General features: G+C 43.3%; 2 protein-coding genes across 2 annotated transcripts; both read left to right on the top strand.

The window, feature by feature from the left end:
- Window positions 1–431: 431 nt before the first annotated feature.
- On the top strand, window positions 432–1367 carry LOC137527223 (olfactory receptor 1E16-like). The gene has a single exon (XM_068247728.1). The coding sequence runs from the start codon at window positions 432–434 to the stop codon at window positions 1365–1367; it is 936 nt and encodes a 311-aa protein (XP_068103829.1).
- A 23594-nt stretch (window positions 1368–24961) lies between these two features.
- LOC137527222 (olfactory receptor 2AP1-like) lies at window positions 24962–25897 on the top strand. Its single transcript, XM_068247727.1, has one exon. The coding sequence runs from the start codon at window positions 24962–24964 to the stop codon at window positions 25895–25897; it is 936 nt and encodes a 311-aa protein (XP_068103828.1).
- The last annotated feature ends 326 nt before the right edge of the window (window positions 25898–26223 follow it).

The raw sequence follows: 26223 nt of genomic DNA, 5'->3' as shown, positions 1-26223 counted from the left end.
GACAGTAACAAAAAAACCACCCCTAACAAATGGATTAGCCTCACAGTCACCTCAGCCGTCACTGTATACATTACATGTTGTATTGGTGAAACCATTCATTTTTTTAAAAAACTTTTCACACTATTTTAGAAGGATTTTTAATAGATTATGCATAAACCATTTTGATTTTTTTTCCTCATTCGCGGAAGAACCCCTTTAAGAACAATAAATGTTATTATGCACTGGCAACACATTTTGTGGGGCTTGCAAATAAAAGTGCTAAAACAGTTAATGAGCCAGGAAACAGACTCTTCCCCTATTGTGTTTCTAAGAGATGATTCTGCTTCCCCATAATGCATTTAGGATCAAAATGTCATAGGAGGTTTCATGGCCAAACCTAGTTCTGTTTTCTGGGCAACTTAATGTTGTGCATTGAGAAAAGACTACACACCATGAATGAGAGGAACAAGACAGTGGTGACCTTCTTCATACTCAATGGCTTTTCAGACATCCCTGAGTATGAAGCTCCAATATCCCTCCTGATTGTTCTCGTTTATCTCACCACTGTTGTTGGCAACATAGTCATTCTTTTGCTGGTTTGCCTGGACTCTCATCTCCACACTCCCATGTACTTCTTCCTGGGTAACCTGTCTGTTCTTGACATCTGTTATACCACCGTTGCACTACATAAGAGCATTGATATGTTTATAACAAGAGACAATGAAGTATCTTTTATTGACTGCATGGCACAACTATATTTCTTCACATGGTTTGGCTGCAATGATTTAATGCTGCTTACATCCATGGGCTATGACAGGTATGTCGCCATATGCAAACCATTGCATTTTTCAACTCTCATGAATGGTAGAGTCTGTGCTGGTTTGGCCACCTTCTGTTGGGTGTTTAGTTTTCTACATATCCTTCCTGCAGTCACCCTAATATCACAATTTTCTTGTTATTCTTCCAACATAATTGACCACTTTTTCTGTGACCTCTTACCTTTGCTGGAATTTTCCTGCAGTGACACCTTTATTGTGAAAATGGTGATCTTCATAGATGGAGGTTCATTAGCAGTATTTACCCCTTTTTTCCTCACTTTCACCTCCTATGTGTTCATCATTGCCACCATAATGAAGATTAAGTCTAGCACAGGGAGAAGGAAAGCCTTCTACACATGTTCCTCACACCTAACTTCTGTCCTCATTCTCTATGCATCTATTATCTCTCAGTATTTGACCCCAAGTGGCACCTTCATGTCCAGTAAACTTTTGTCTTTATTCAACTCAGCTGTGGTTCCCATGCTAAACCCCTTCATTTACAGCTTGCGGAATAAAGATGTGAAGTCCGCCATACAGAAGAAACTCAAAAATGTTATGAACATTCTTTAAAGAGTAGCAAATGGGGCCATGCAAAAAAAACACTTTTTTTTTAAGAAACTGGAAACTCATTTAAAAGGACAGACAAAAGAAAACAAATAAGATAACTGCAGCCATGTTAGTGCACTTGTAGCATGATCAAGGTTCTTTGTTGATTGTTGTCATATCCTTTTTTATATTTGTACTAAGCTTAAAAAAAAGTTTTATTTTGTTTTTGGAATCCTCACTACATTTCTGGAATGTAACCCATGAATATCCTCAGGAGGCTGTTCTATAATGATTTTCACAGGTACATTTTATTAGTGTTCTTCAAAGACACAACAATTAAAATAAACCTAATCGATGTATTTAGTGGTGAGCAATATTGCCTAAACCAGTTTTGCATTTTTTTTGCTACTATTGTACTATTTTAAGGCTACTTACACACCAAGACTTTGCGTTTTAGGGGACGTTATGGCCGCATAACGTGCCCCTAACGCAACGCATGGTGGTGTTGAAGTTGGACGTCAGATTATGCAGCTCTCAAAGCAGCCGCTCCAGGTTAGTGATAGGAAGTCCGGATTTTTTTAAGGATTCGGATCATTTGAATCGGATCATTGAAAAGGTCCAGATCTTTTAACCGAATCATTTGAATCATTTTACTAGGGAAGCAGACTGGGTGAAATGACAGGACTTTCCCTGCACTGTACATTCTGTATGTTCCTGTTTCTTCCAGACAGACATCCACTGTAAACCGAATCTTTCATTGTGATGATCCGGATGATTCAACTCACAAAAAAAGATCCGGATCAAATTAACGATTCTTTATGATCTGGACAACACTACAGTCCCACCACGAGTCTCTGCAGTGCAGTGAATATTAATTAGCCATGTGACTGGCCGCAGAGGAGGAGGGGAGACCTCCTCCTCCAACATTACGGAGCATGTGCAAACAGTCTAACGCTGCTTAGCTCAGTATAACGCACAGCATGCTGCACTTTCCCAGAACGTGCAGCATTACAATGTAACGCAACGGGTGCACTGTGAACAGCCCATTGATTTTACAGTGCTGTGAGTTAGGCTGCGTTACTGGCTGCTGTAACGTGGGACTTTAACGTCCCACTGTGAAACCAGCCTAAATGGTATTTAAATGCATTGTGGTTATCATTTTACGTGATCAGAAACTTTGTACATGGTGCATTTTATCTGCCAGAACAAAATATCAAAGCTTAATTGCTGAAAAATTGCAGAAAACTGAATCACATTGCAAAATAGTTTTTGATTGTCTTTTGCAGTGTAACAGCCCAAAAGCTTGGTGAAATATAAAAGACTGAAGCTGCTGCAATCCAGCATTGCACTGGTTTTTAAATGTGTTTTCCCCTTTACATTTTAAAATTGATTTTCTCAAACACTGTGGGATCATTTTGAAAAAAGAAAATATACTTTTTTTGTTCCCTGGGTTAGCCTACCTGGGTTATACATACCAAAATTTGCATATTAAGAATGGGAGCTTTACAATAAACATGTAAAGTGGTTCCAAATGACATCAATGCAAATGCAAAAAGTATGGTACATTTTGGCAGCAATTTCACTGCATACTACGGTAAGCAAAAATTAGCAAAATTTGCAGCAAAATGAAATTTGGGAATTTTGCCTGCTCATTCCTGCTTGTACTGCATTAATACAATTGTACACTGTTACTAAAGAATGTGAACATTGTTTTTTTCTTAAAATCGCCCCATTGAAGACTTTATTGTATACTCCGCAAAAATGCAACGCACTTCGCAGGTCTTTAACCCACTTCCTTAGGCAATTAACACGAGTAACAGCTTTTATCTAAACCAGACAATTTGGCCCATATGCAATTCGCTTTTTCACCTGAGTTTTTTCCTTGGAGATAATTTTTCATCTTCGATTTAAAATAACTTTCCAGCACTTTTCAACTAAAAAGTACCAAAAAGTAGGTGAAAAAGTATTATCAAAATTATTTTGAGTATTTTCTTGCTTGCTGTTGGTTTAAAAGGCATTTTTTTGACAAATTTAAAATGATCACCTAGGAGAAAACTCAGGTGAAAAAGTGAATTGCATATGGGCCTTTGAGTCTTCAATGGAGAGGTAAGTCCACCACTAAATCCCTTTTTAAAGCCCAATCTACACGATACGATTCTTTATACGATTCTATTTACAATCCGATTAAATCCGACATGTCCGATCGGGATTCGATTCTATTCAATTAGATTTGCCATTGTTTTGCAATGACCAATCGAATTGAATCGAATCCCGATCGGACATGTCGGATTTAATCAGATCGTAAATAGAATCGTAATCGAATCGTATAAAGAATCGTATCTTGTAGATTGGACTTAAAGTGTGTTTCCCATATGTTATTCTTTCTGGCACCTCTGTTTCTATTGGTTTAGATGATGGAGCTCCTATTTCAAGTATTTTGGTGGGTGGGAAAAATGCCTGAGCATTTCCCTACAACATTCTGTTAATCCTGCTGGTTTACTGCCAATATATGAAGCCTGGTTGTTTGTTGTGTAATTCAAATAATATCTGCAAAATGTTTACATATCTTGCATGTATTTTGCTTATCAACAATGTCATTTGTAGCTACCGTTAGCAATACATTTGGCATTTTTTTGTGTGGCAAATAGAGCTGACTTTGAAAATTAAAAATAAGTTTTTCTCTAATCTTTTAACAGGTAAATGTTATTAATTTTCATCGAAGATATATAACGGTTAAGAGTTAAACAACAGGTTACAGTTAACAACTCCATTAAACAGTAGTTTGTTCCTACCCACGCTATCTCTCCTCCAAACTTACCCTCCATCATTTTTTACATTAACTCCTACTATTATTGATCTTGATCATATTCTGTTAATTATGAAATTTCATGGCAGGCCAAGTTTCCCAAATCTGAGAACATTTATTTGGACAGCCTCGGTTATGGGAGGTAATTTTTATAAAACAGGAATACCTAACCAACTGCCTACATGCAAGTTTCGTACCCTGGAGGAGTTGGATAAGTGCATTTGCAGGCTATTTCTGCAAATGCACTTATGCTATTACTGAAAATGGATAAGTGCATTTGAGGAACTGGATTAGTGCATTTGCAGGCTATTTCCACATATTTTAAGAGTACTGTCTAATGTTTATTCTCTACTTTAGCAGGTAGAATACACAAGAATGCAACATTTGGGCTCATGGAAAATCAAGATACAGGCAGTTTTTACATAAAAAAATATCATAGCAAATGCTGTGATCTTTTTTTTAAAAAAAAAAAAGGAATCCGAAATAGGTTTAACCTCCCCAGCGGTAAGGACGAGCCTAACTCGTCCAGCTAAAAGTTGCTGAAAGTGGTATGGACGAGGCAGGCTCATCAATGCAGCCAGGGAGATTTGTAGCTGCTGATCCCCCTCCCTCCACTGTTCATCCCTTGCTCCCTCCTGATCCCCAGAGTAAGGGAGGATTTAGAGTCTTACGCTGGGGGTCAGGAGGGAGAGAGGGATGCACAGTGGAGGGAGGAGGATACAGAATGTTACACCGGTGAATCAGGAGGGAGGGGGATACAGAATGTTACACTGGGGAATCAGGAGGGAGGAGGGTCGGATGGATGAAGAGTGGAGGGCGGGTAGGGGAGGGCAGTTGGGTCAGGAATACAACAGGAGGGGGGAAGAGAGCTGCTACAGCTGACTGGATGCTGTTTTATACTGAATAGTTGGCTACTGGCTAACTGGTACTGTAGCATATATTGCTGCTAACTATACTTGGGACACTTATACCTGCCTAACCTATACTATTACACCTATAGCTGGCCAAATAGGCTAGGGACATTTTTATTGGCTACCTATACTGTGGCACCTATCAGGGCAGTCAAGTCGGTACAAAAATCATCAGACTCCGAAACTCCTCAGTTTATGAAACCACTGACTTTGACTGCAACTCTGACTCCAGATACCCAAAATGACACCTATACCTGGCTACCTATACTGTTGTACCTATCCGTTGGCTAACCTATACTGGGGTAACTATGCCTGGCTAACCTATGCTCACCATTGGCGTACTGATCCCTCATCGCGCACCTCTGATAGCTTCCTCAGTGTCTTCCATGCCCCTCAGCGGATTTGCTCCTCCCTCTGTGATTACATATTTGTCTGGCGATTGAGGGCCATGCAGCGTCAGCAACATCTGGCGGCAAACTTTTTTATTTTTTTTTATGAATTCAATACAATAACCTGTATTGAATTCAATATTAAAAAATAAAAGTTTACAAAAAAAACTGCTTAAACATTATTTTAAATTATTTGAACCACTTTTTGCACAGAAATCCTGGGGAAATTGAACGCCAGGGAGGCTACTTAAATCAACTATCTTGGCCATCAATTTACGGGTAGATATCCTCTAAATACCTGCCACTTTGTCACAAAATACGACTTGAATGTGTTATTGTAGTTTGAAATTTGGGCACAAGTGTCTTGAACATCTTTATCTTTATGGGGATGAGATATGTCCCGAGATTAAATTTAAATGGAATCATTTGTTCTTTAGATGATGTAGTGGTTTGCACCAACACTTGCAAGGCTTGTAACCCATCCAATCTGTTAGAGTAGGGGTCAGGAACCTTTTTGGCTGAGAGAGCCATAAACGCCGCATATTTTAAAATGTATTTCTGTGAGAGCCATATGTTACAAACTGGGACAGTGCGCATGCGCATCTTCAGCTTCTCTTGGGTTTCATCAACATCAGCAATTTCCCGAGAGTCAGACAGGAGAAATACCAACTAACAGCTTGTACAATTAGCTAAAGCAGAAAACCGAGAGCCCAATATAGTGTAGTATGTATTAAATCAGGGAGGGTAAATGAGATGCAAGTATTATACTTACAAACGAGGGTTACCGCTTAGGCAACCACTGTATAGACAGGTAGGGAGATCAGGCCTGTCCCTACTCAGGACCAAGATGTCGCTCTCTGTAGAAAGGAGAAAAGAGGGTGTACCACCCTTCCACCTGGGGTGGATAAACTTGACGTAAAGGTGTACAGAGGCGCCAAAAGAGTAAAATATGCTAAAACATTTAAAATATTCGGGTGGCGGCGGTGGACCTGCCATTTAAAAACAGACACGATGCTGTTGCTTGAGATTCAGACAATTTATTCCCATACTCCTATAAAATACTGCTACGCGTTTCACGGGCACAACCCAGAGGTGCCAAGCTGTTATTGGACCTAAAGCTGTGATACTCAGTTTTTGTTGATTGCCTGATGAAGCGGGATTGTGCCCGTGAAACGCGTAGCAGTATTTTATAGGAGTATGTGAATAAATTGTCTGAATCTCAAGCAACAGCATCGTGTCTGTTTTTGAGTGGCAGGTCCACCGCCGCCACCCGAATATTTTAAATGTTTTAGCATATTTTACTCTTTTGGCGCCTCTGTACACCTTTACGTCTTTGTACAATTAGCTAGCTGACTCGGGGGTTGATTCACTTTGTAGGACGAGATCCCCGCACTTTGGCCCAATAGGCTGCCTGTGAAGTGACAGGCAGCCTATTGGGCCAATCAAAATGCGGGGATCTCGTCCTACAAAGTCACTGGTGGGACAGTTGGAGCAGCTGTTTGTTTTGGGGTAGCGCGAGTAAGTTAGTAGTGCACGCTTCAGCAGTAGCGTGCCTACTTTGAAAATTTGACTTGTGTTGCCACACTAAGCTGTGCTGCTTGAGCAGTGTAGCTTAGTGAATCAACCCCTAACTGTGAGCCAGATGTAGCCATCAAAAGAGCCACATCTGGTTTCTGAGCCATAGGTTCCCTACCCCTACGTTAGAGAAATCAAATGTTAAAAGCATGGTGAAGATCTTTTAAAACCCAGATTCTCAACATCTGGTATGGGTTCCCCAGCGGGTACTTCTGATTGGTCCAGGAGGTACTTGTATTTGATATTTTTAATCAAATATGACTAATTTAGAGTTTTAGAAAATAATGAATCCTATGTAAACAACACCAAATTAATATTTTAGCACATTTATAGCAAAATTGAATGATTAGAGATAACCTTTACTAGATCTGTTGAATCCACGAATCCCTGGAATCTTGAGAACGATTTGTGGATTTGAATTACAGATTCAAATACATTTTGGATTCATCCTATCCCTAATCTTTACCATACCAGTATTAGTGGGATGTGGGTGTCAAAAACACCCTCTAGTGAAAAGATACAGGAGACAAAAGTGGGAGCCCAATAGTGTAGTATGTCAAAAACAATTGAACGTAATAAAAGTAAGACACTACTCACAAAGGTGGGTTGCAGAGGGGCAACCGACCACAGGAAGCAGGTGGAGACAACAAACCCGACTCCACTCGGGGTGGTCCCTAGGGACCTGGATGCGGTCGCTCTCCTTGGTAAAAGAAAGGGGACAGATATCCGCCGTGGTCGAAGCCACGTGTGGTTTGTACCCACCCCTCAGACGGGTGAGGTAAGGGGGTATGATTGCACAATAAGGGTATAAGAGGCGCCCTGGTGTAATAAAAGCATCTAAAAACAGTTTAAAAACGGGAAATAAATTTGAGGTAGCTTACCTCAGTGACGAAAAAATCTTTGTATTTTACAAAGGTTTTTATTAGTAGCACAGGCAACGCGTTTCGCGGGTCAGAGCCCGCTTCCTCAGGCCAATAACAGTGCCAAACTAAATGACAGATTCAGCAAAGGGAGCCTCTAATCTAGAGGCTCCCTTTGCTGAATCTGTCATTTAGTTTGGCACTGTTATTGGCCTGAGGAAGCGGGCTCTGACCCGCGAAACGCGTTGCCTGTGCTACTAATAAAAACCTTTGTAAAATACAAAGATTTTTTCGTCACTGAGGTAAGCCACCTCAAATTTATTTCCCGTTTTTAAACTGTTTTTAGATGCTTTTATTACACCAGGGCGCCTCTTATACCCTTATTTTACCATACCAGGGGGTACTTGGCAAGCACAGGCATTCAAAAGGGGTACATACCCATGAAGTGTTGAGAAACTCAGTTTTAGAACATGAAGAACATTTCTATTGCAATGGGTACCTATAAGGCTGCTTTCACAGTGGGACGTTACAGGCGCACGATAGAGCAGCCTGTAACGCAGCCCACCGCACAGTAATGAAAAGTCAATGGGCTGTTCACAGTGCCCACTTTGCGTTACATTGTAACGCAGCAGGTCAAGTTAAAGTCCTGCGTGCTGTACGTTATAAGCGGCTAAGCTGCGTTAGACTGTTTGCACATGCTCAGTAGTGTTGGAGGAGGTCTCCCCCCCTCCTCCTCAGCCAGCCACATGGCTAATTAATATTCACTGCATGGTGTGACATGCAGTGTTTACCTCCTGGAGCGGCCGCTCTGTGCGGCGATTGGCTGGCGGGACCACGTGATGCCGCATGCCTCCAAGAGTATGCATCATGGCATCACGGACGCCAGAGTGAGCTGCACAACGTGGCTCAGTCTGACGTCCACATCCAACACCAACAAGCGTTGCGTTAGGGGCACATTATGCGACCATAACGTCCCCTAAAACGCAACGTCCTGGTGGGAAAGTAGCCTAAACATCAATACATCCAATACTTTACTTAGGATTGTTTCCTCAACATCCCTGCTTATTATAGTTGATAAAGTATGTGGGACTTAAACAGAAATACAATCTGTAAGTCACAGATATTTTATTTTCAATAAAAATTGTTTTTTATTGATTAAAATTTAAGTACCAGCAATCCAGGTTTATCCCTTCCAAATCTATTCCCCTAAATATTGGGGAACTTTCCTCAATAGTCAAGTAATTCCTGACGACCCAGGTAAAAGAGCTATATTCTCATTCGGCACAACAAAACTTCTGATTGTGTGGAATGACCATAACTACCAAAGAAAAAAAGAGCATCTGCATAGAGGATGCCAAAATAAACAATATGTAGCCAGAATGAGCTTCAAAGTAATGAAAACTTTATTGAAAACACCAATAAGCTAAAAACAATCTATACAAATCTATTGGAGAACAGGCAATACAAGGGTGATCATAGGTATGCACACCAAACTCTCAATATGCATACAAATAAGAGTAAGACCTCAAAATATTGTACACATCAAAAAGTATATATAGGATATCTAGCGACTGAATGACAAAGCAGCACAATGCATAAATAAGGACCTCCAGAGAATCATGTGATATAAAACAATTACTAATGCCAGTCGGCACTGCTGAGGTGAATAGAGATGAGGTGAATAGGGATGTTAGGAAAAATAACTGCTACTAATCAAGGTTGGTCCTCAAAGAGTTCAGTCCACTGAGGTCTTGTTACCAGTCTTGTAAAGATAGGATAAAACATCTCATCTACATCATGTATGTGTAGCTGTACAAAGCTGCCTCCACACTGTGTCAGGTATACATGCAGAACAGAGGACCCCAAACTATGTGTCATCACACATCTATGTGTATATATGGAACTTCAGCCTAAACAAACATACTGTCATTAAGTTACATTAGTTATGTTAATGAAAACAGATAGGTAATATAATCTCTTACCCACCCTGTTTTAAAAGAACAGGCCAATGTTTGTGATTTCATGGGGGAAGCCATCTTTTTGGTTGAAAGGAGGTGACAGGGAGCATGAGACACAGTTCCAACTGTACTGTGTCCTGATCACCCCTCCCAGCTGCGCGCGCTAGGCTTCAAATCTCAAATTCTAAATTTAAATAAAAAAAATTGGGCCAAAACAGTAGGAGAACAACAACATCAGGAATCCCATCATGCTTTGCTCAGCATCAGGGGAAAAATACCCGGGCAGATTTCTTCTGTGCAGCTAAAAATGAGGCTTTGGTAAGAAAAACAAAGTTCTGATGGTGTGAAGCTGTTAAAGAAACGCCAAGCCTTTTCGGTGCTGCTGAGTAGATTTTTAGTCTGGAGGTGCACTTTAATTTTGTGATAATGTTATTAATGTTTACATGCTTATTAGGATCTTGATAAAGTTATACATATTTACATACTTATTGCTGTGCTAATTGTATGGTTTCTAGTACAACAACGAAGAAACGGTGGGTTGGTACTCAGAGGTTCAAGGTGTGGAGAGGGTGACTTGGGCTGTAACTAGTGTTGGGCGAACACCTAGATGTTCGGGTTCGCGAACGTTCGCCGAACATCGCCGCGATGTTCGGGTGTTCGACCCGAACTCCGAACATAATGGAAGTCAATGGGGACCCGAACTTTCGTGCTTTGTAAAGCTTCCTTACATGCTACATACCCCAAATTTGCAGGGTATGTGCACCTTGGGAGTGGGTACAAGAGGAAAAAATTTTTTAAGCAAAAAGAGCTTATAGTTTTTGAGAAAATCGATTTTAAAGTTTCAAAGGGAAAACTGTCTTTTAAATGCGGGAAATGTCTGTTTTCTTTGCACAGGTAACATGCTTTTTGTCGGCATGCAGTCATAAATGTAATACATATAAGAGGTTCCAGGAAAAGGGACCGGTAACGCTAACCCAGCAGCAGCACACGTGATGGAACAGGAGGAGGGTGGCGCAGGAGGAGAAGGCCACGCTTTGAGACACAACAACCCAGGCCTTGCATGAGGACAAGAAGCGTGCGGATAGCAATTTGCGTTTTGTCGCCATGCAGTCATAAATTTAATACAGATGAGAGGTTCAATAAACAGGGACCGGAAACGCTAACCCATCACAGATGTTCATTGTTCATGTTACTTGGTTGGGGTCCGGGAGTGTTGCGTAGTCATTTCCAATCCAGGATTGATTCATTTTAATTTGAGTCAGACGGTCTGCATTTTCTGTGGAGAGGCGGATACGCCGATCTGTGACGATTCCTCCGGCAGCACTGAAACAGCGTTCCGACATAACGCTGGCTGCCGGGCAAGCCAGCACCTCTATTGCGTACATTGCCAGTTTGTGCCAGGTGTCTAGCTTCGATACCCAATAGTTGAAGGGTGCAGATGGATTGTTCAACACAGCTATGCCATCTGACATGTAGTCCTTGACCATCTTCTCCAGGCGATCGGTGTTGGAGGTGGATCTGCACGCTTGCTGTTCTGTGTGCTGCTGCATGGGTGTCAGAAAATTTTCCCACTCCAAGGACACTGCCGATACCATTCCCTTTTGGGCACTAGCTGCGGCTTGTGTTGTTTGCTGCCCTCCTGGTCGTCCTGGGTTTGCGGAAGTCAGTCTGTCGGCATACAACTGGCTAGAGGAGGGGGAGGATGTCAATCTCCTCTTTAAAGTCTCCACAAGGGCCTGCTGGTATTCTTCCATTTTGACCTGTCGGACTCTTTCTTCAAGCAGTTTTGGAACATTGTGTTTGTACCGTGGATCCAGAAGGGTATAAACCCAGTAATTGGTGTTGTCCAGAATGCGCACAATGCGTGGGTCGCGTTCAATGCAGTCCTAGGCCGAAGAGGTCATAGCCTAGGGTCACAAAAACCTGTTTATTTGGGCTATTTCAATGGTAGTGATGGTGACGTACATAAATCTCAGCTATGGCCGTTAGCAACGTCTGAATTTCACGAAATGTCTCATGCAGGTAGAAGACATATTGTTAGACTTGGATTCCAAAGATGGGGTCCCTACATCTCTGCAAACCAGAGTTACAGGGGTCCAAATTTGGTAAAATCCCCCATAGACTTTCATTGCCTCCCAATTTCACTTTCCAAAATCTCACATCTTTTCAAAGGGCAATGGCTCAGCAGTACCACATTTTCTAGCATTGTAGGGACCCTTAGGGGGAACATGACTGGTGAGTTTCGGGCCCCTAGGCCGAAGAGGTCATAGCCTAGGGTAACAAAAACCTGTTTATTTGGGCTATTTCAATGGTAGTGATGGTGACGTACATAAATCTCAGCTATGGCTGTTAGCAACATCTGAATTTCACGAAATGTCTCATGCAGGTAGAAGACATATTGTTAGACCAGACCAGTAGCTCCGGGGGGGGTCAAACCTTTACCATCTGGGGCTGAAGAATCGGACTCCTCGATAGTCCCCAATAGTTCAGTATCCGATAGTTCCGTTTCAGCAGGGGAGGGATCACGGAAACACGACACGCGATCAGGACGGGAGCCCCCTAGAACAAATTAACAAAAAGAAAAAGAAAAGAAACCTAAGAAACAAAATCCCTCATGCTCGGAAGACTCGGATATGGGGGGAGGGGGCGGGGAAATGGGTCGGGGTCCCCACGCATGTGGTGGGGGCCCTGCCTCTGGCCCCTCCTCCTCCTCTCACTCGGGTTCGGATTTTTTAGTCGGTGCCCAGTTGGTGAGGTAGCTGATGTGGACCCACCACTGGGACAACCCACGACAAGGGATGATTTACAGGTCATTAATTTAACAGGAGAAAATATTCCCCAAACGTATCTTAAATTGTTATCTAAGGGCCTAGGTTTTTGCCCCATGCATAATGTGGATATTTTTGAAACGGTGGTGGATCTGCACCTGTTTGGTCGCAGGATCCTACTGCAATTGTTCTATGACAATTCCCAGAAACGGTCTACACTGACCCAAGATGATAGGCCATGGTCGGAGGAGGATTTGTTAGCTTTGCAACATCTGCAGGAATTGGCTTTTGAAAGCTCTGCTCCATCAGAGAATGTAGACACTGCCCCATGTGGGGTGGGTCCTCGCCCCTTTCTTCCCCGGCTGGAGGATGTTGGTCTGAGAAACAGATCACGTAAATTCCCCCCGTTTAATCTAAATTCTAATCTCAAGACGTTTATCGATGTGGTCGAAAAAGATCTTTCCAAACTGAGGCGGGATAGATCGCTCGTGGACAACTTGGAAGTGGGAGAACGAGAAACGCTGAATGAATTGATAAAAAATAAAAAATGGATCATAAAGCCTTCAGACAAGGGGGGCAACGTGGTCATCCTATCTGTAGATTTATATAGAAACATGTGTCTGGATATTCTGAAGAAACGAGATTGTTATGTGAGGGTCCCGGCATCCAGGGTCACTGCGTGTCAGCAGAAACTATTTTCAATCATAGATGATGCTGTCATCAGAAACGTAATAGATGATCTTACAGCACAATTTTTGAAGGTTACGAGCCCGATCTGTCCGACCTTTTATGCGCTACCCAAGGTACATAAAAGGTTGGACAAGCCCCCTGGTCGTCCAATCGTCTCTGGACGTGGCTCGCTGACAGAGAAGATCAGTGTATACATAGACCGTTTTTTGCAGCCGCACGTGCAGGCATTACCCTCATATATTAGAGATACATCTCATCTCTTGCGGGTTTTAGATGGACTGCAGTTACCGATAGGGACGCTGTTGGTGACCCTGGATGTCGAGGCCCTGTATTCGAGTATTCCACACACACTTGGAATACAGGCGGTGGGCACATTTTTGAGTGAGCTGGGCATACAGTGCACTGCGCACAGCGCATTTTTGTTGACTTTGCTGGAGTTTTTGTTGACAAACAATATTTTCGTTTTTGAGGGTACCCACTACCTCCAGGTGCAGGGGGCAGCGATGGGGACGACCTGTGCCCCGTCATATGCAAACCTGTACCTGGGGGAGTGGGAGCGGCGGCTATTTGCCAGTGATGGTCTCTCGATGTACCTGTGCCACATTTTGGCGTGGCACAGGTACATCGATGACATCATCATGTTTTGGACTGGGGGTGAAATCTTACTAAAGAAGTTTGTAAGCGCTTTAAATGAAAACTCCAGCAACTTGAGATTCACTATGGAGTACAGTCCCTCGGGGGTCCCCTTCCTTGATATCTCCATCCAAATTGATAAGAACGGTCATTTGGCAACTCATCTTTATAGGAAAGACACCGCAACAAACTCACTCCTCAGAGCGGATAGTTTTCACCCCTCGCATACTGTGAGGGGCATTCCTATGGGCCAATATTTGCGGGCAAGACGCAACTGCTCTGAGGATGTGTCTTTTAAAGAGGAGGCCGATAATCTGAGGAGGAGATTCAGGGAGAGGGGATACCCGGAGGGCACTCTGAAAAAAGCCTATAGAAGGGCAGATGCCAGTACGCGGGCTGCTTTACTCGCTACTGGCCCACGATTAAAAGATGATACCAAGGAAGCTGTGCGTTTCTGCACTAGATATTCGGCTCAACACTCCAAAATTGCCCACATAATCGAGAAGCATTGGCACATTTTGGCCAATGACTCTAAATTGAACAAGATCATTTCCACCAGGCCTCTATTTTCTTTCAGACGGGCCCCTTCCCTGAGAGACAGATTGGTCAATAGCCACTTCTCTGACCCCTCTGGGGGATCTAAGCACTGCAAGGTGACAGGCACTTATACCTGTGGTGGTTGCACCATGTGCAGATACATTAGGGTGGGGAAATCTGTCAGACTACCTGATGGTAGAGACTGGGAGTTGGCACACTACGTTAATTGTAATACCACATTAGTGGTGTACCTTTTGTTATGCCCCTGTGGAGCCTTTTACATAGGGAAAACTAAGCGTGAGCTACGCTCACGTATTTCAGATCATGTTACTAATATTAAAAGTAAAAGCCTCTCCAGTCTTACCCCTGTGGCCAGGCATTTTAAAACCGCACATGGCGGTAAGCCCACCCTGATGCGTTTTGTTGGCCTTGATCGTATCCATGCCTCCGTCAGAGGTGGAGACATGGATCGTTTATTATTACAGAAAGAGTCACGGTGGATATTTGAACTGGGGGCCACCAAGCCGCCAGGTTTGAACGAGCATACTAGCTATGCTTCGTTCTTACCACTATGATGGACTGGGTCGGGCATCATTAGGGCCCTGCTTGTCTGGGTAGCATTCCGCTGCCTTTTTTGGAGGGGGCCCCTCGCCGCACATTGCCAGACACAAATAAGTGACATGGTTTTAGAGGCATCCTTGCCATGTTATGGAGTGATTCATAATTCCCTATTTACCAGGGACACCTACATACATGGTCCGTTGTGATACGGACTGTGATTTGCTTTAAATCCCTGGATATGTGAATGCTTACATATGATGTATCTATATCACCATTTATTGTACTAGAGTTTGATCTATATGATTAATTGAGATTTGGATTATAGTTTTATTCATGCTATATTTGAGTTTTCATTAAGCTCAGCTGTGTTTGCCTGTTGGGGTCCCTTTCTCGTTTTCGCCCCTGGTCTGGCGGGGGTTGTTTTGGTGGCTGTCCTCGTCCGCCCCCTCTGGCGGCGCTTCCGGGCGTGGGGGCGGGGCTTGGCGGACGTGCCATGGGTGTCGCATAGCGGCCTCCGTGTTGCGTCTGCCCGCTCCGCCCCACCGCCCGGTGGGTGTTTGGGTTGGTGGGCGGGGCTATGGCGACGCTTCGGGTGTATGGCCTTGGTGCCTGCCCGCTGTGTCGGCTGGTTCCGCCCCCCTGCCCGGCATTGGCCGCTGGTGGGGGTGGGCGGGGTTGGCCTCTTCGCTCCCGGCGGACCTGGGGGGATAAAGAGAGGGGTTGCACAGGAAGTGGTGTACCTTCAGAGGAAGCCGGAAGTCCGGCGAAACCGGTCAAGGGCACATGTGCTGTGTCCCTGTCTCCCCACACCAGCGCACCCGGGATCGACTCATCCACTGGTGGCCACACATCCAGGCTCTGGGCACACTGGCAGCCTTGTCTCACATCCAGCTGATTGGCACCTACGGAGCACAGCTCGCATCAGGACTCTGGCACCCACCTTCACAGCCAAATGTAAGCTATATGGTGCATATGTGATTACCTCACATGGAGGTGAACTGCATGCTTGATCCACACTGCTGATGCTTATAAGGTATGCCTGCACAACATTGCTCGTGAAGCCCTGCTGGATCATGCCAAGTCTGTGATATCATTTGACTGTTTAGACGCATATCAACAATGTGGAAAGCTTTGTTGCTATACACCGCTTATGCTAACCTGGCTTATGCATGCTGAGACTGGCTTCATTTGACATGTGATATAGAGGCTGCTGCACGGAAATCCTTTGTGCCACACAAATGTAACAGAAATACCTCATTGTACTGTGTCAAGGCCGCTGTTTTCCACGATATACAGGCTACAGGCCGTTACATTGGAGGCTTGCTTGTTATATGCTGCTATCACTAACTCAATCAATCTACGCTATATAGGTTGTGGATACGGAACAGTTTCTTTTCTTGATTGGAAGATACAGGGTGGTTTTGATCTTTCTCGTTACTATAAAGACCCGGAACCCGGGCTGCGTTTGATCTGATCCTGGACTTTGTTCTGTTACTCCAAGATCTCAGCGTGAATTTATGGTCCACATTTTTTCTAAGTGGACATTTACACTTGTGGCCAAACAGCCTCATACAAAGCTTTTTAGTGGGGCAGGTGCACATGCCTCAAGTTTTTGAGTCATTGATTTGGAGCATTAGGGGTGGGATCTGGATGGTCTGGGGCTGGTAGGGTGGGTTGACGAGGGTGGAGTTGGTTGTTCTCTTGGGGTCATGGGACACAGTCAATTTTAATTGGGATGCTTTGCTATAACTGATTAATAAAGTTTTTGTATATATTTCTAAAACGGATTACAGTATATTTTTTGTTCAGTTGGATCATACCTACCTGTATATATCTCACAACGTTTTGGTATTAAGTTACATTAGTTATGTTAATGAAAACAGATATCGGTACTATATGAATGATGTAGTAAAGTATCTGTATATCTACCGATATTCTACTACCACTATCCTGCATCCTTTTAAATGGATGCCTTTATCCAATATACGTGACTGTAAAGCCTATAGACTGTAAAGGTTATAGAGAACTTTCTCCCAACTAGAGCAAATAATTGTGCCCCAGACGGGGCCATTATTTAAATAGGTCTGTTAAAAAGAAAACAGTGGTTTACTCAAATCCTGCTTTATCCCATGTGCTGTCAGATAGTCCTCAAAGTGGAGCAAGGTCCAGGCATCTAGAGAGCTTTTGGGTATTAGGTTTCAGTCTCCAGGCATCTAGAGAGCTTTGAGGTATTAGGTTTCAGTCTCCAGGCATCTAGAGAGCTTTTGGGTATTGGGTTTCAGTCTCCAAGCGTCTAGAGAGTTTTAAGGTTAAGGATTGGGTTCCAGTCACCATCTGTAATGAGGTGAAAGGCCTTAAGGGTGAGACCTTTCATCCAATTGAAATAGCTTGAAAAGCTAAAGCCTAGGGTAAAATTTGGATTATCAAAGAATGGAAGGAGTTGGCATGGCTTGGGAGATATGAGAGATATGAGAGATGACATTCTTTACTTCGAGATTATATTATTATTATTTAGTATTTATATAGCGCCGACATCTTCTGTAGTGCTTTACAGAGTATATATAGGCTTGTCTCTAACTGTCCCTCAGAGGAGGTCACAATCTAGTCCCTACCATAGTCATATGTCTATGTATGTATCGTGGTCTAGGGCCAATTTTTTGGGGGGAAGCCAATTAACTTATCTGTATGTTTTTGGATGTGGGAGGGAGCCACAGTGCCTGGAGGAAACCCACTCAGACATGGGGAGAACATAAAGACTCCTTGCGGATGTTGACCTGGCTGGGAATCGAATCAGGGACCCAGTGCTGCAAGACGAGAGCGCTAACCACCACGTCACCATGCTGCCCGGTAAACTTTTTTTATTTTCAGATACCCTTCTACCATCCTACATGCAATCTCTGCTCTTCCTACAATATTCTCCTGTCTTCTTCTCTGTTCACCTCTTCTCACTTTTGCTTACAAGACTTCTCTTGAACCTCTCTACTACTCTGGAACACCCTTCCTCAACACATCCACCACTTACCTACACTTACCCTTTGTAGGCACAACCTGAAAACTCACCTCTTAAGGCAAGCATACTCTCTCTCTCTCTTAGGACATCTTGGCAACGGACCACTATTTTACCATCTCACACACAGCTTCCCTTTGCCTATTGTACTATCCCTTAACCCTTTAAACTGTAATGCCAATTGGCCAGGGCTCTCTTTCTTCTTTTGTCTCACAATCAGTGCTGCTCATCAGGATTCCGGATATCCGGGTAACCCGGATATCCAAACTTTTTTCAGCTATCCAACCGGATTTGGATTCCAGATACCTGGGCCCAAATCTGCATAGCTATCTGCGGATATTTGGCCGCATAACGCGGATATTCGCGGATATTAGCGGATATCCGGATTCAAAATACTGTAACTAAGGAGATAACATCTTGGAGCCAATCAGAGGGCTCCCAGCAGAAGCCCTAGCAACCAATCATAGAGGGAACCCTGGTCAGCCCAACCTGACCTCATTGAGCTAATCAGAGGGCTCCCAGCCTAAACCCTGGCACCCAATCACAGAAAGGAACACTGGCCAGCCCCCCTGTATAATAAGGAGGGCTGCCATGATGAGACATATCGTCCTAGCTTGGGAATGCTCACTGAGAGACATGCTCTAGTGCTGCTGGCCTAGCAAGGGCTGTACACAGTAATAAACCTAAAGCTGTTCAGTGATTAACCCATTCACTATCACTACACTATTGTTAAATCATTAATTACCTTGATGTAATTTGTGTGAAAGTCAGTGTGTGTGCTTCAGGCAGCTGCTATGTGTCTGTGTGTGTGCTGTGCACAGACCAGGCCAGCTGCTGCCTGCTGGCCAGCTATTAGCCTTAGGTATAGGTTAGTTTATGGATTAGGGAATAGGATTACTGTGTTATTGTGTAGTTAGTACTTTAGTACTGCAGTCAGTGCTGGTAGTTGTTAGAGTAGTATTACTACTGTGTTAGCTTACTACAGAACTGTTGTGCTGTGAGCAGTGCCAGTGTGACAGTTAGTGTCTTCTCCTCTGCTGTCTGACTGTCACTCGGCACTTGCCATGAGCCATGTCACGTGCAAAGTGCCACGTGCAAAGTTCAAAGTGCCGCATCACGTGCAAAGTACAAAGTGTAAAAAGTGCCACGTGCAAAGTGCACTTTGCACATGACGTGGCACTTTGCACGTGATGTGACACTTTGCACTTTGCACGTGATGTGGCACTTTGCACTTTGCACATGGCCCTTTGCACTTTGCACTTTGCACGTGACGTGGCACTTTGCCTGTGGCAGGTTGCACGTGCAAAGTGCCAAATGCAAAGTGCCACGTGCAAAGTGCAAAGTGCCACGTGCAAAGTGCCACGTCCCGTGCAAAGTGCCACGCGCAAAGTGCCACGTGCAAAGTGCAAAGTGCCACGTTCAAAGTGCAAAGTGCCACATCACGTGCAAAGTGCAACATGCAAAGTGCAACGTGGCACTTTGCACTTTGCACTTTGCACGTGACGTGGCACTTTGCACGTGGCACTCTGCACTTTGCACATGACGTGGCACTTTGCACTTTGCACATGGCACTTTGCGCGCAACGTGGCACTTTGCACATGGTACTTTGCACTTTGCACGTGACGTGGCACTTTGCACTTTGCACGTGGCACTTTGCACTTTGCACGTGACGTGGCACTATGTACTTTGCATGTGGCACTTTGCACTTTTTAGTTTTCACGTGACATGGCACTTTGCATGTGACAGGTGGCACGTGCAAAGTGCCAAATGCAAAGTGCCAAATGCCAAGTGCCGAGTGCCACATGCCAAGTGCAAAGTGCCACATGCCAAGTGCAAAGTGCCACGTACCAAGTGCCACATGCAAAGTGCCAAGTGCCACATGCCAAGTGCCACTGCCAAGTGCCATGTCCAGCATGCTCCTGGCAGACGTTACACCTGCTGCTGCTGCTGCTGCATTGCCCTGCTCCTGTTGCCTGTGCAGCACCCACCGCCAGGGTGCCGCAGGCCACTGCTGCTGTGCTGATAGCACTTATATTTAACCCAAAACACAATTGCTGCGTAATTTTTTGGAGGTGTCTGGGCTGAAAACTGCCATGTCCCAGTTGTGCGGTTGGACTTTGGACACAATGTGGGCTGCACGACCGCTGTCTGGAACCTAGGCCTGATGTTAATTGACAGCCATTTTTTTGGAGGGGGGGATTTTAAGTTCCCACATCATCAATTAGTGTTCCCCTTTAAAAAATAATGATGCTACATGCCTCATTTACCGTAAAAAAGTTTTTAAAGTAATTTAAAGGACACTTCCAGGTTTTCTATCCGGATATCCAAATTTGCCCGGATATCCCGGATACTAGGGTCGGATATCCGATTCGGATTGGAAATTTTTGAAATCGGATATCCGGCTCGGATCTGGATCCAATCCGGATTTTGAAAAGGGGTATCCGAGCAGCACTGCTCACAATGCTGTGTAATGAGAGTGCATATCTACCACCATTAGGTAAAAATTTGTAATTGATTTCTTCACTGGATAAACTATAATCCACAATTGTTTTGTACTGTTAACTGTTTATATTGTATTGTTATACCGTGCAATCTATTGCACAGCCATGGAAGAGTTGGTGCGATCTAAATTAATAATAATAATATGAGAAACTACACTTCCAGCCAGGTCCCATATCTTATAGTTCTTGTCTAGCCAGAGGTGTGTCAGAGGTATCCTCAAGCTTCTTCATCTCCCATTTTACACCAACATTTCTGTTTAGCATGCCAGTGCCAGTCTATGACTCTTAATAGGGTTGCAGCAGCATGGTATAGTTTTGGATTTAGAATCCCAGTTTCCTTGGGGACAGTTTGGAGAAAATATTTTAGTCTGGGTTTACAAACCAAAGGTTTGGTTTACTTGTTTAAAAGAGCTAAATGGGATACATATGGGAAGGGTCTGGAAACCTCATGAGTAATAATGAGTGAATGTGTACCACTTTAAAAATAAAAAAGTCAGATACTCACCTAAGGAGAGGGAAGGCTCGGTCCTAATGAGCCTTCCCTCTCCTCTCCCGGTGCCCGGTCCCGCGCAGGATCCCCCGTAGCAGTATTCGACCAGTTCGGTCAAATACTGCCACTTCCGCCGCCGAAGGGATGTTTCGTAAGCCTTCGGGAGCACTCGGGCTCCCGAAGATGGGCCGCTCCATACTACGCATGCGTTAGCACCCTCTATGATGCATTCGCGCGTGCGTAGTATGGAGCGGCCTGTCTTCGGAAGCCCGAGTGCTCCCGAAGACCTCCGAAGTCCCTGCGGCGGCGGACGCGAACGGGGGAGCCAGCGCAGTACCGAGGGCACCGGGAGAGGAGAGGGAAGGCTCATTAGGACCGAGCATTCCATCTCCTTAGGTGAGTATCTGACTTTTTTATTTTTAAAGTGGTACCCATTGGCTTTAAAGGGAGGTTCCAGGCTAAAAAAAAAAAAAAAACTCCACTTGCCTGGGGCTTCCTCCAGCTTCTGGCAGTTGATCTGTGCCCTCGGCGCAGCTCCTGCGTCTCCCGGGGGCCAGCACTGAAAGAGCTGACCTCGCCAGGTAGGCTTCCGGGTCGGCTTCTGTGCGCTCCACAGCGGGGGGTTCACGTGGTGTACGTGACGTCATCGGGTCTCTATTGCACAGTAGAGACGCAATGACGTCACGCACACACGTGACCAACGCCGTGGAGCGTACAGAAGCCGACCTGGAAGCCGACCTGGAAGCCGACCTGGCGAGGTCAGCTTCTTCAGCGTTAGACACCTGGAGGGAGAGGAGCTGCTGCGAGGGCACAGATCGAATGCCAGGAACTGGAGGAAACCCCAGGTAAGTGGATTTTTTTTTTAGCTTGGACCCTCCCTTTAAGCACTCAAATGTATTATTTTACCAAACTTTAATTCGCTCAGGTGTGCGACAGGGAGTGAAGGGGTTATTTACCCATAAGTGCATGTCCTCCCTGTGCTCCAAATAGCTTGCAGGCATCCTATTGGTCACGTTGCAAGCCTCACTGCTTGCACTACCTCCTTCAAGCCGGAAGGAGGAAGTGTGTGGTGGTGAGGCTTGCAATGCACCAGAGGAGCCAGAGTTATGTGTTCAATGATATAACTGTAGTCATGTAACTATGGGGGATTCATCAACCCATTGATAAATGCCATATTCCCATTCCAGATAAATTGAATTTGCTTCCTAGGCATTGACTGACCATCATTTATTAATTTACTTTACCTTGGCTCCATTGCAGACTATGTCACACTTAAAACAGCCCTTCCATTTGGGGCTGTCCACTAACCTTCTTAGCGGTAATCCCGAGTCAGGCTGAGCTGCATCCGTGGGAGGCGTGTAATGTGCAGGCCTGCCACAGATCTATCTAGTAGTAGGATTTTTAGGGTCTAAACTCATGTGAAAAAGTTGCACCGCTTTCAGACACTAAAATCCGGAAATAATCTTAACGTAAATAATGGCTGTTGAGATGTTAAAAATAATAATAGCTTACAAATAATTACTACTAATCAAGGATGATCCTCAAAGAGTTCAGTCCACTGAGGTCTTGTTAGCAGATGTGTAGCAGGAGTATAAAACATCTCATGTACAGCCCGTATCTGTGGCTGTACAAAGCTGCCTCCATACTGTGTCAGGTATACAAGCTGCAGAACAGAGGATCCTGAACTATGTGCAATCACACATTTATGTGTACCTGCTTATTACTGTGATAATGTTATTTATGTTCACATGCTTATTTCCATGATTATTGAGATGTTAGGGTTTCATCTTGTAAAGTGTGATGCAGTGTGTGAAAAACATCTGAAGTGTCACCATGTGTCACCAAGTGTCAATGGGAAAAACCTTGAGATCTTCTGCTGCAGTTATGAGCAAAAATGACAATATTCTTTTCGCATTCTTTTTCACGAAAATAATGTAACATTTGACTTTCAAGCAAAAATTTGTTTGAAAATCATTTTGTAATAAGTTTATTATTTTTCGTGTTTTTAACAATTTTTCACTTTAAACGGTGTGATTTTTTTCACTTTTTTGGGGCTATTTTTAGCTTTAAAGGGTCATTTGCTCTGAACTCATGAATGGAAATTTGGGTGAAAATGTTGATTGATTTTTTTGCCAAAACTGACTTTGTGAAAATATAAGTATTTTTGCAAATATGTTTTTGAAGCCAAAAATAGCATTTTCGATGCGAAAATGACTGTGGCAAAATTTTGCAAGCAACACTGCTCTGCTGTAGAAAAACTGATAGTGGCTTATCGACCATTCTAATGCCATCCATGCATGGCAGAAAGTAACATTTGTCATTCTTGCAACAAACGCGTGCGCACTCGCACGCACGCACGCACACACACACACACGCCAAGATTCTTCTCAATGACTGTATTTTTATTAGGGCTATTGACATGAAAGAGTTCAATTACTCTACTCAAAGAAAACAGAGCAAATAACTCCAAACATTACATTGAGGGCCAAATGCAATTCACTTTTTCACCTGAGTTTTCTCCAAGGAAATAATTTTTCATCCTCAATTTAGATTAACTTTTCAGCACTTTGCAATGGAAAAAAGTACCACAAAGAAGGCGAAGAAGTACTATGAAAATTATTTTGATTATATTTCATGCTGGCTGGTAATTTAAAAGGCACTTTATTAACAAGTTTAAAAATATTACCTAGGAGAAAACTCAGGTGAAAAAAGTGAATTGTATATGGCCCTGTGGTAATGTGGAATGATACAGGAGAAAAGTATCGAACATGCTTAGTGAGGGCACAAACCCTACTTAATTCTAGCAGGGGGGAAGGGGGTGTTGGGGAAGGGGAACCAGGGCAGCCTGATACTAGTGACTGGCTGGGAAGAAAGGCGTTTAACATTTTTCCAGGGGGTCTGGGAATTTCTTGAATTGATACACCCCCATCATATCTGCAAGATGCTCTTTGAAATGTTTACTTTTTTTCTCATAAAAATACTTTAATTAAAAAAAATGTTTGTTGTCATTAAACCTTGCAATATGAAGAACCAAACTGTGAACAATGGCATTTTCTCATCATAAATGATATTTCAATTTAAAGTCATCATATTTTGATTTAAAGTAACCCAGTGCTCATATTCTGTGAAATAGAGCAAACCTCTGAAAACATTATACAAGTTATCATCTTATATATATTCCATGTTTGGTTTTAGTGTATTTTTTTCTTTGCTCTGTAACTTCCTTTTTCAGACTTGAGTAAGGCTGATGCCTGAGTTGCCCATTACTGCCTCACTGATCTGATTTGGCTAGCCAATTTTTCCTAACATCCTTTGCCAACTTCACAATCAGGGCTGGATTTTCTGAGTGTTTAGGTAGTGATTCAAACTGCTAACAGTTTCCCAAATGTTAATGAATGGGCCAAATTACACTGGATCGATTGCGATTAAGAAATTGCAAAAGGCAGGACATGCAGCATTTTTGGCGTTTAGCATTAGCATTTCTGCAAAGCGAAGAATATAAACGCTGGTGTAATCGCTCATCAACACCTGCACAGAGCGATTTTGTTAGCGTTTTGAAATGACTGCACACTGTAAAAAAATTAAAATTGATTGAAAGGACCAATCAGAAATAAAAACGCTAATCGCTAATCACTACACAATCGCTGGCAAAAAGCTGACACTTTTTAAAAACGCTTCCAAAATTGCTCCTAAAATCACGTACAAAATGCTCATACAAAATGCTACCGATTAGCGATAGTGATTTGTAGTGGGTTCCAGGCCTAAGAGTTGTGCTGCTGTGTCTTATCTAACTGTTCCTGTTTTGGAAGCCAATTTTTTGGGGGTCAAATAAAGTTTTCTTGTTCCACTCAGGTGATTTTACTGCTGAACCTAGTTGTTTTCTTGTCTTCAAAGTCCTCTTAATTTTGTGTAGTGACAAAGTACAATAAGCCATGAATGAGAGGAACAAGACAGTGGTGACATTCTTCATACTCAAAGGCTTTTCAGACATCCCTCAACTACAGACTCCAATATATCTTCTAATCCTTCTCATTTATCTCACCACTCTTGTTGGCAACATATTAATTCTTCTGCTGGTTTGCCTGGACCCTCATCTACACACTCCCATGTACTTCTTCCTGGGTAACCTGTCTGCTCTTGACATAGGTTATACCACCGTCGCACTACATAAGAGCATTGATATCTTTGTAAGAGGAGACAATGAGGTCTATTTTATTGACTGCATGGTACAGATGTATTCCCTTACATGGTTTGGCTGCAATGACTTAATGCTGCTTACATCCATGGGCTATGACAGGTATGTCGCCATATGCAAACCATTGCATTTTACAACTCTCATGAATAGTGGAGTCTGTGCTGGTTTGGCCATCTTCTGTTGGGCGTTTAGTTTTCTTGAAGTTATTCCTTCGTTTGCCCTGATATCACAATTCTCTTGTTATACTTTGAACATAATTAACCACTTTTTCTGTGACGTTTTACCTTTAATAGAAATTTCCTGTAATGATACATCTATATTGGAAATGGTGATCTTCATAGATGGAGGTTTAGTAGCAGTATTCATTCCCTTTCTACTCACCTTCATCTCCTACGTGTTCATCATTGTCACTATAATGAAGATTAAGTCTAGCACAGGGAGAAGGAAAGCCTTCTACACCTGTTCCTCACACCTCACTGCTGTCCTCATTCTCTATGCATCTCTTGTCTCTCAGTATTTTACACCAAGTGGCACCTTCAAGTACAGTAAACTATTGTCTTTATTCAACACAGCTGTGGTTCCCATGCTAAACCCCCTCATATACAGCTTGAAGAACAACGATGTGAAGTCCGCCGTACAGAAGAAACTCAAGCATTTCACTTCTGTTTTTTAGAAACTCAGCTAAATGGACAGACACTGAACGTAAATAAGATGATTTAGCCATGTTAGTGCACTTGAAGACTTTTTGGCAGTTGCACAACACTCTCAGTACTGGATTGTAACACAAAACTATTCTCAGGAGGCTGTTCTATAATGATTTTCACAGGTACATTTTATTAGTGTTCCTCAAAGACACAACTGTTAAAATAAACAGAAACAATAGAAGTTATCATGTGTGAAAGATATGAAAACATGTACGGTATGAATATAATTTAAAGGGACTCCGAGTAGTGCGGTAACTATGGAAAGATGCATACCATTTTGAAGCTCTCTTTCTCC

The sequence above is a fragment of the Hyperolius riggenbachi genome, chromosome 8 (genome assembly GCF_040937935.1).
Source record: "Hyperolius riggenbachi isolate aHypRig1 chromosome 8, aHypRig1.pri, whole genome shotgun sequence".
In the NCBI taxonomy this organism is placed as follows: domain Eukaryota; kingdom Metazoa; phylum Chordata; class Amphibia; order Anura; family Hyperoliidae; genus Hyperolius; species Hyperolius riggenbachi.
Note: the sequence above shows the minus strand (reverse complement) of the source record. Positions and strands in the feature narration are given on the sequence as shown.

Excerpts from the sequence above, each read along its gene's own strand:
- LOC137527222 (XM_068247727.1), top strand. The coding sequence starts at position 24,962 with ATGAATGAGAGGAACAAGACAGTGGTGACATTCTTCATACTCAAAGGC.
- LOC137527223 (XM_068247728.1), top strand. The coding sequence starts at position 432 with ATGAATGAGAGGAACAAGACAGTGGTGACCTTCTTCATACTCAATGGC.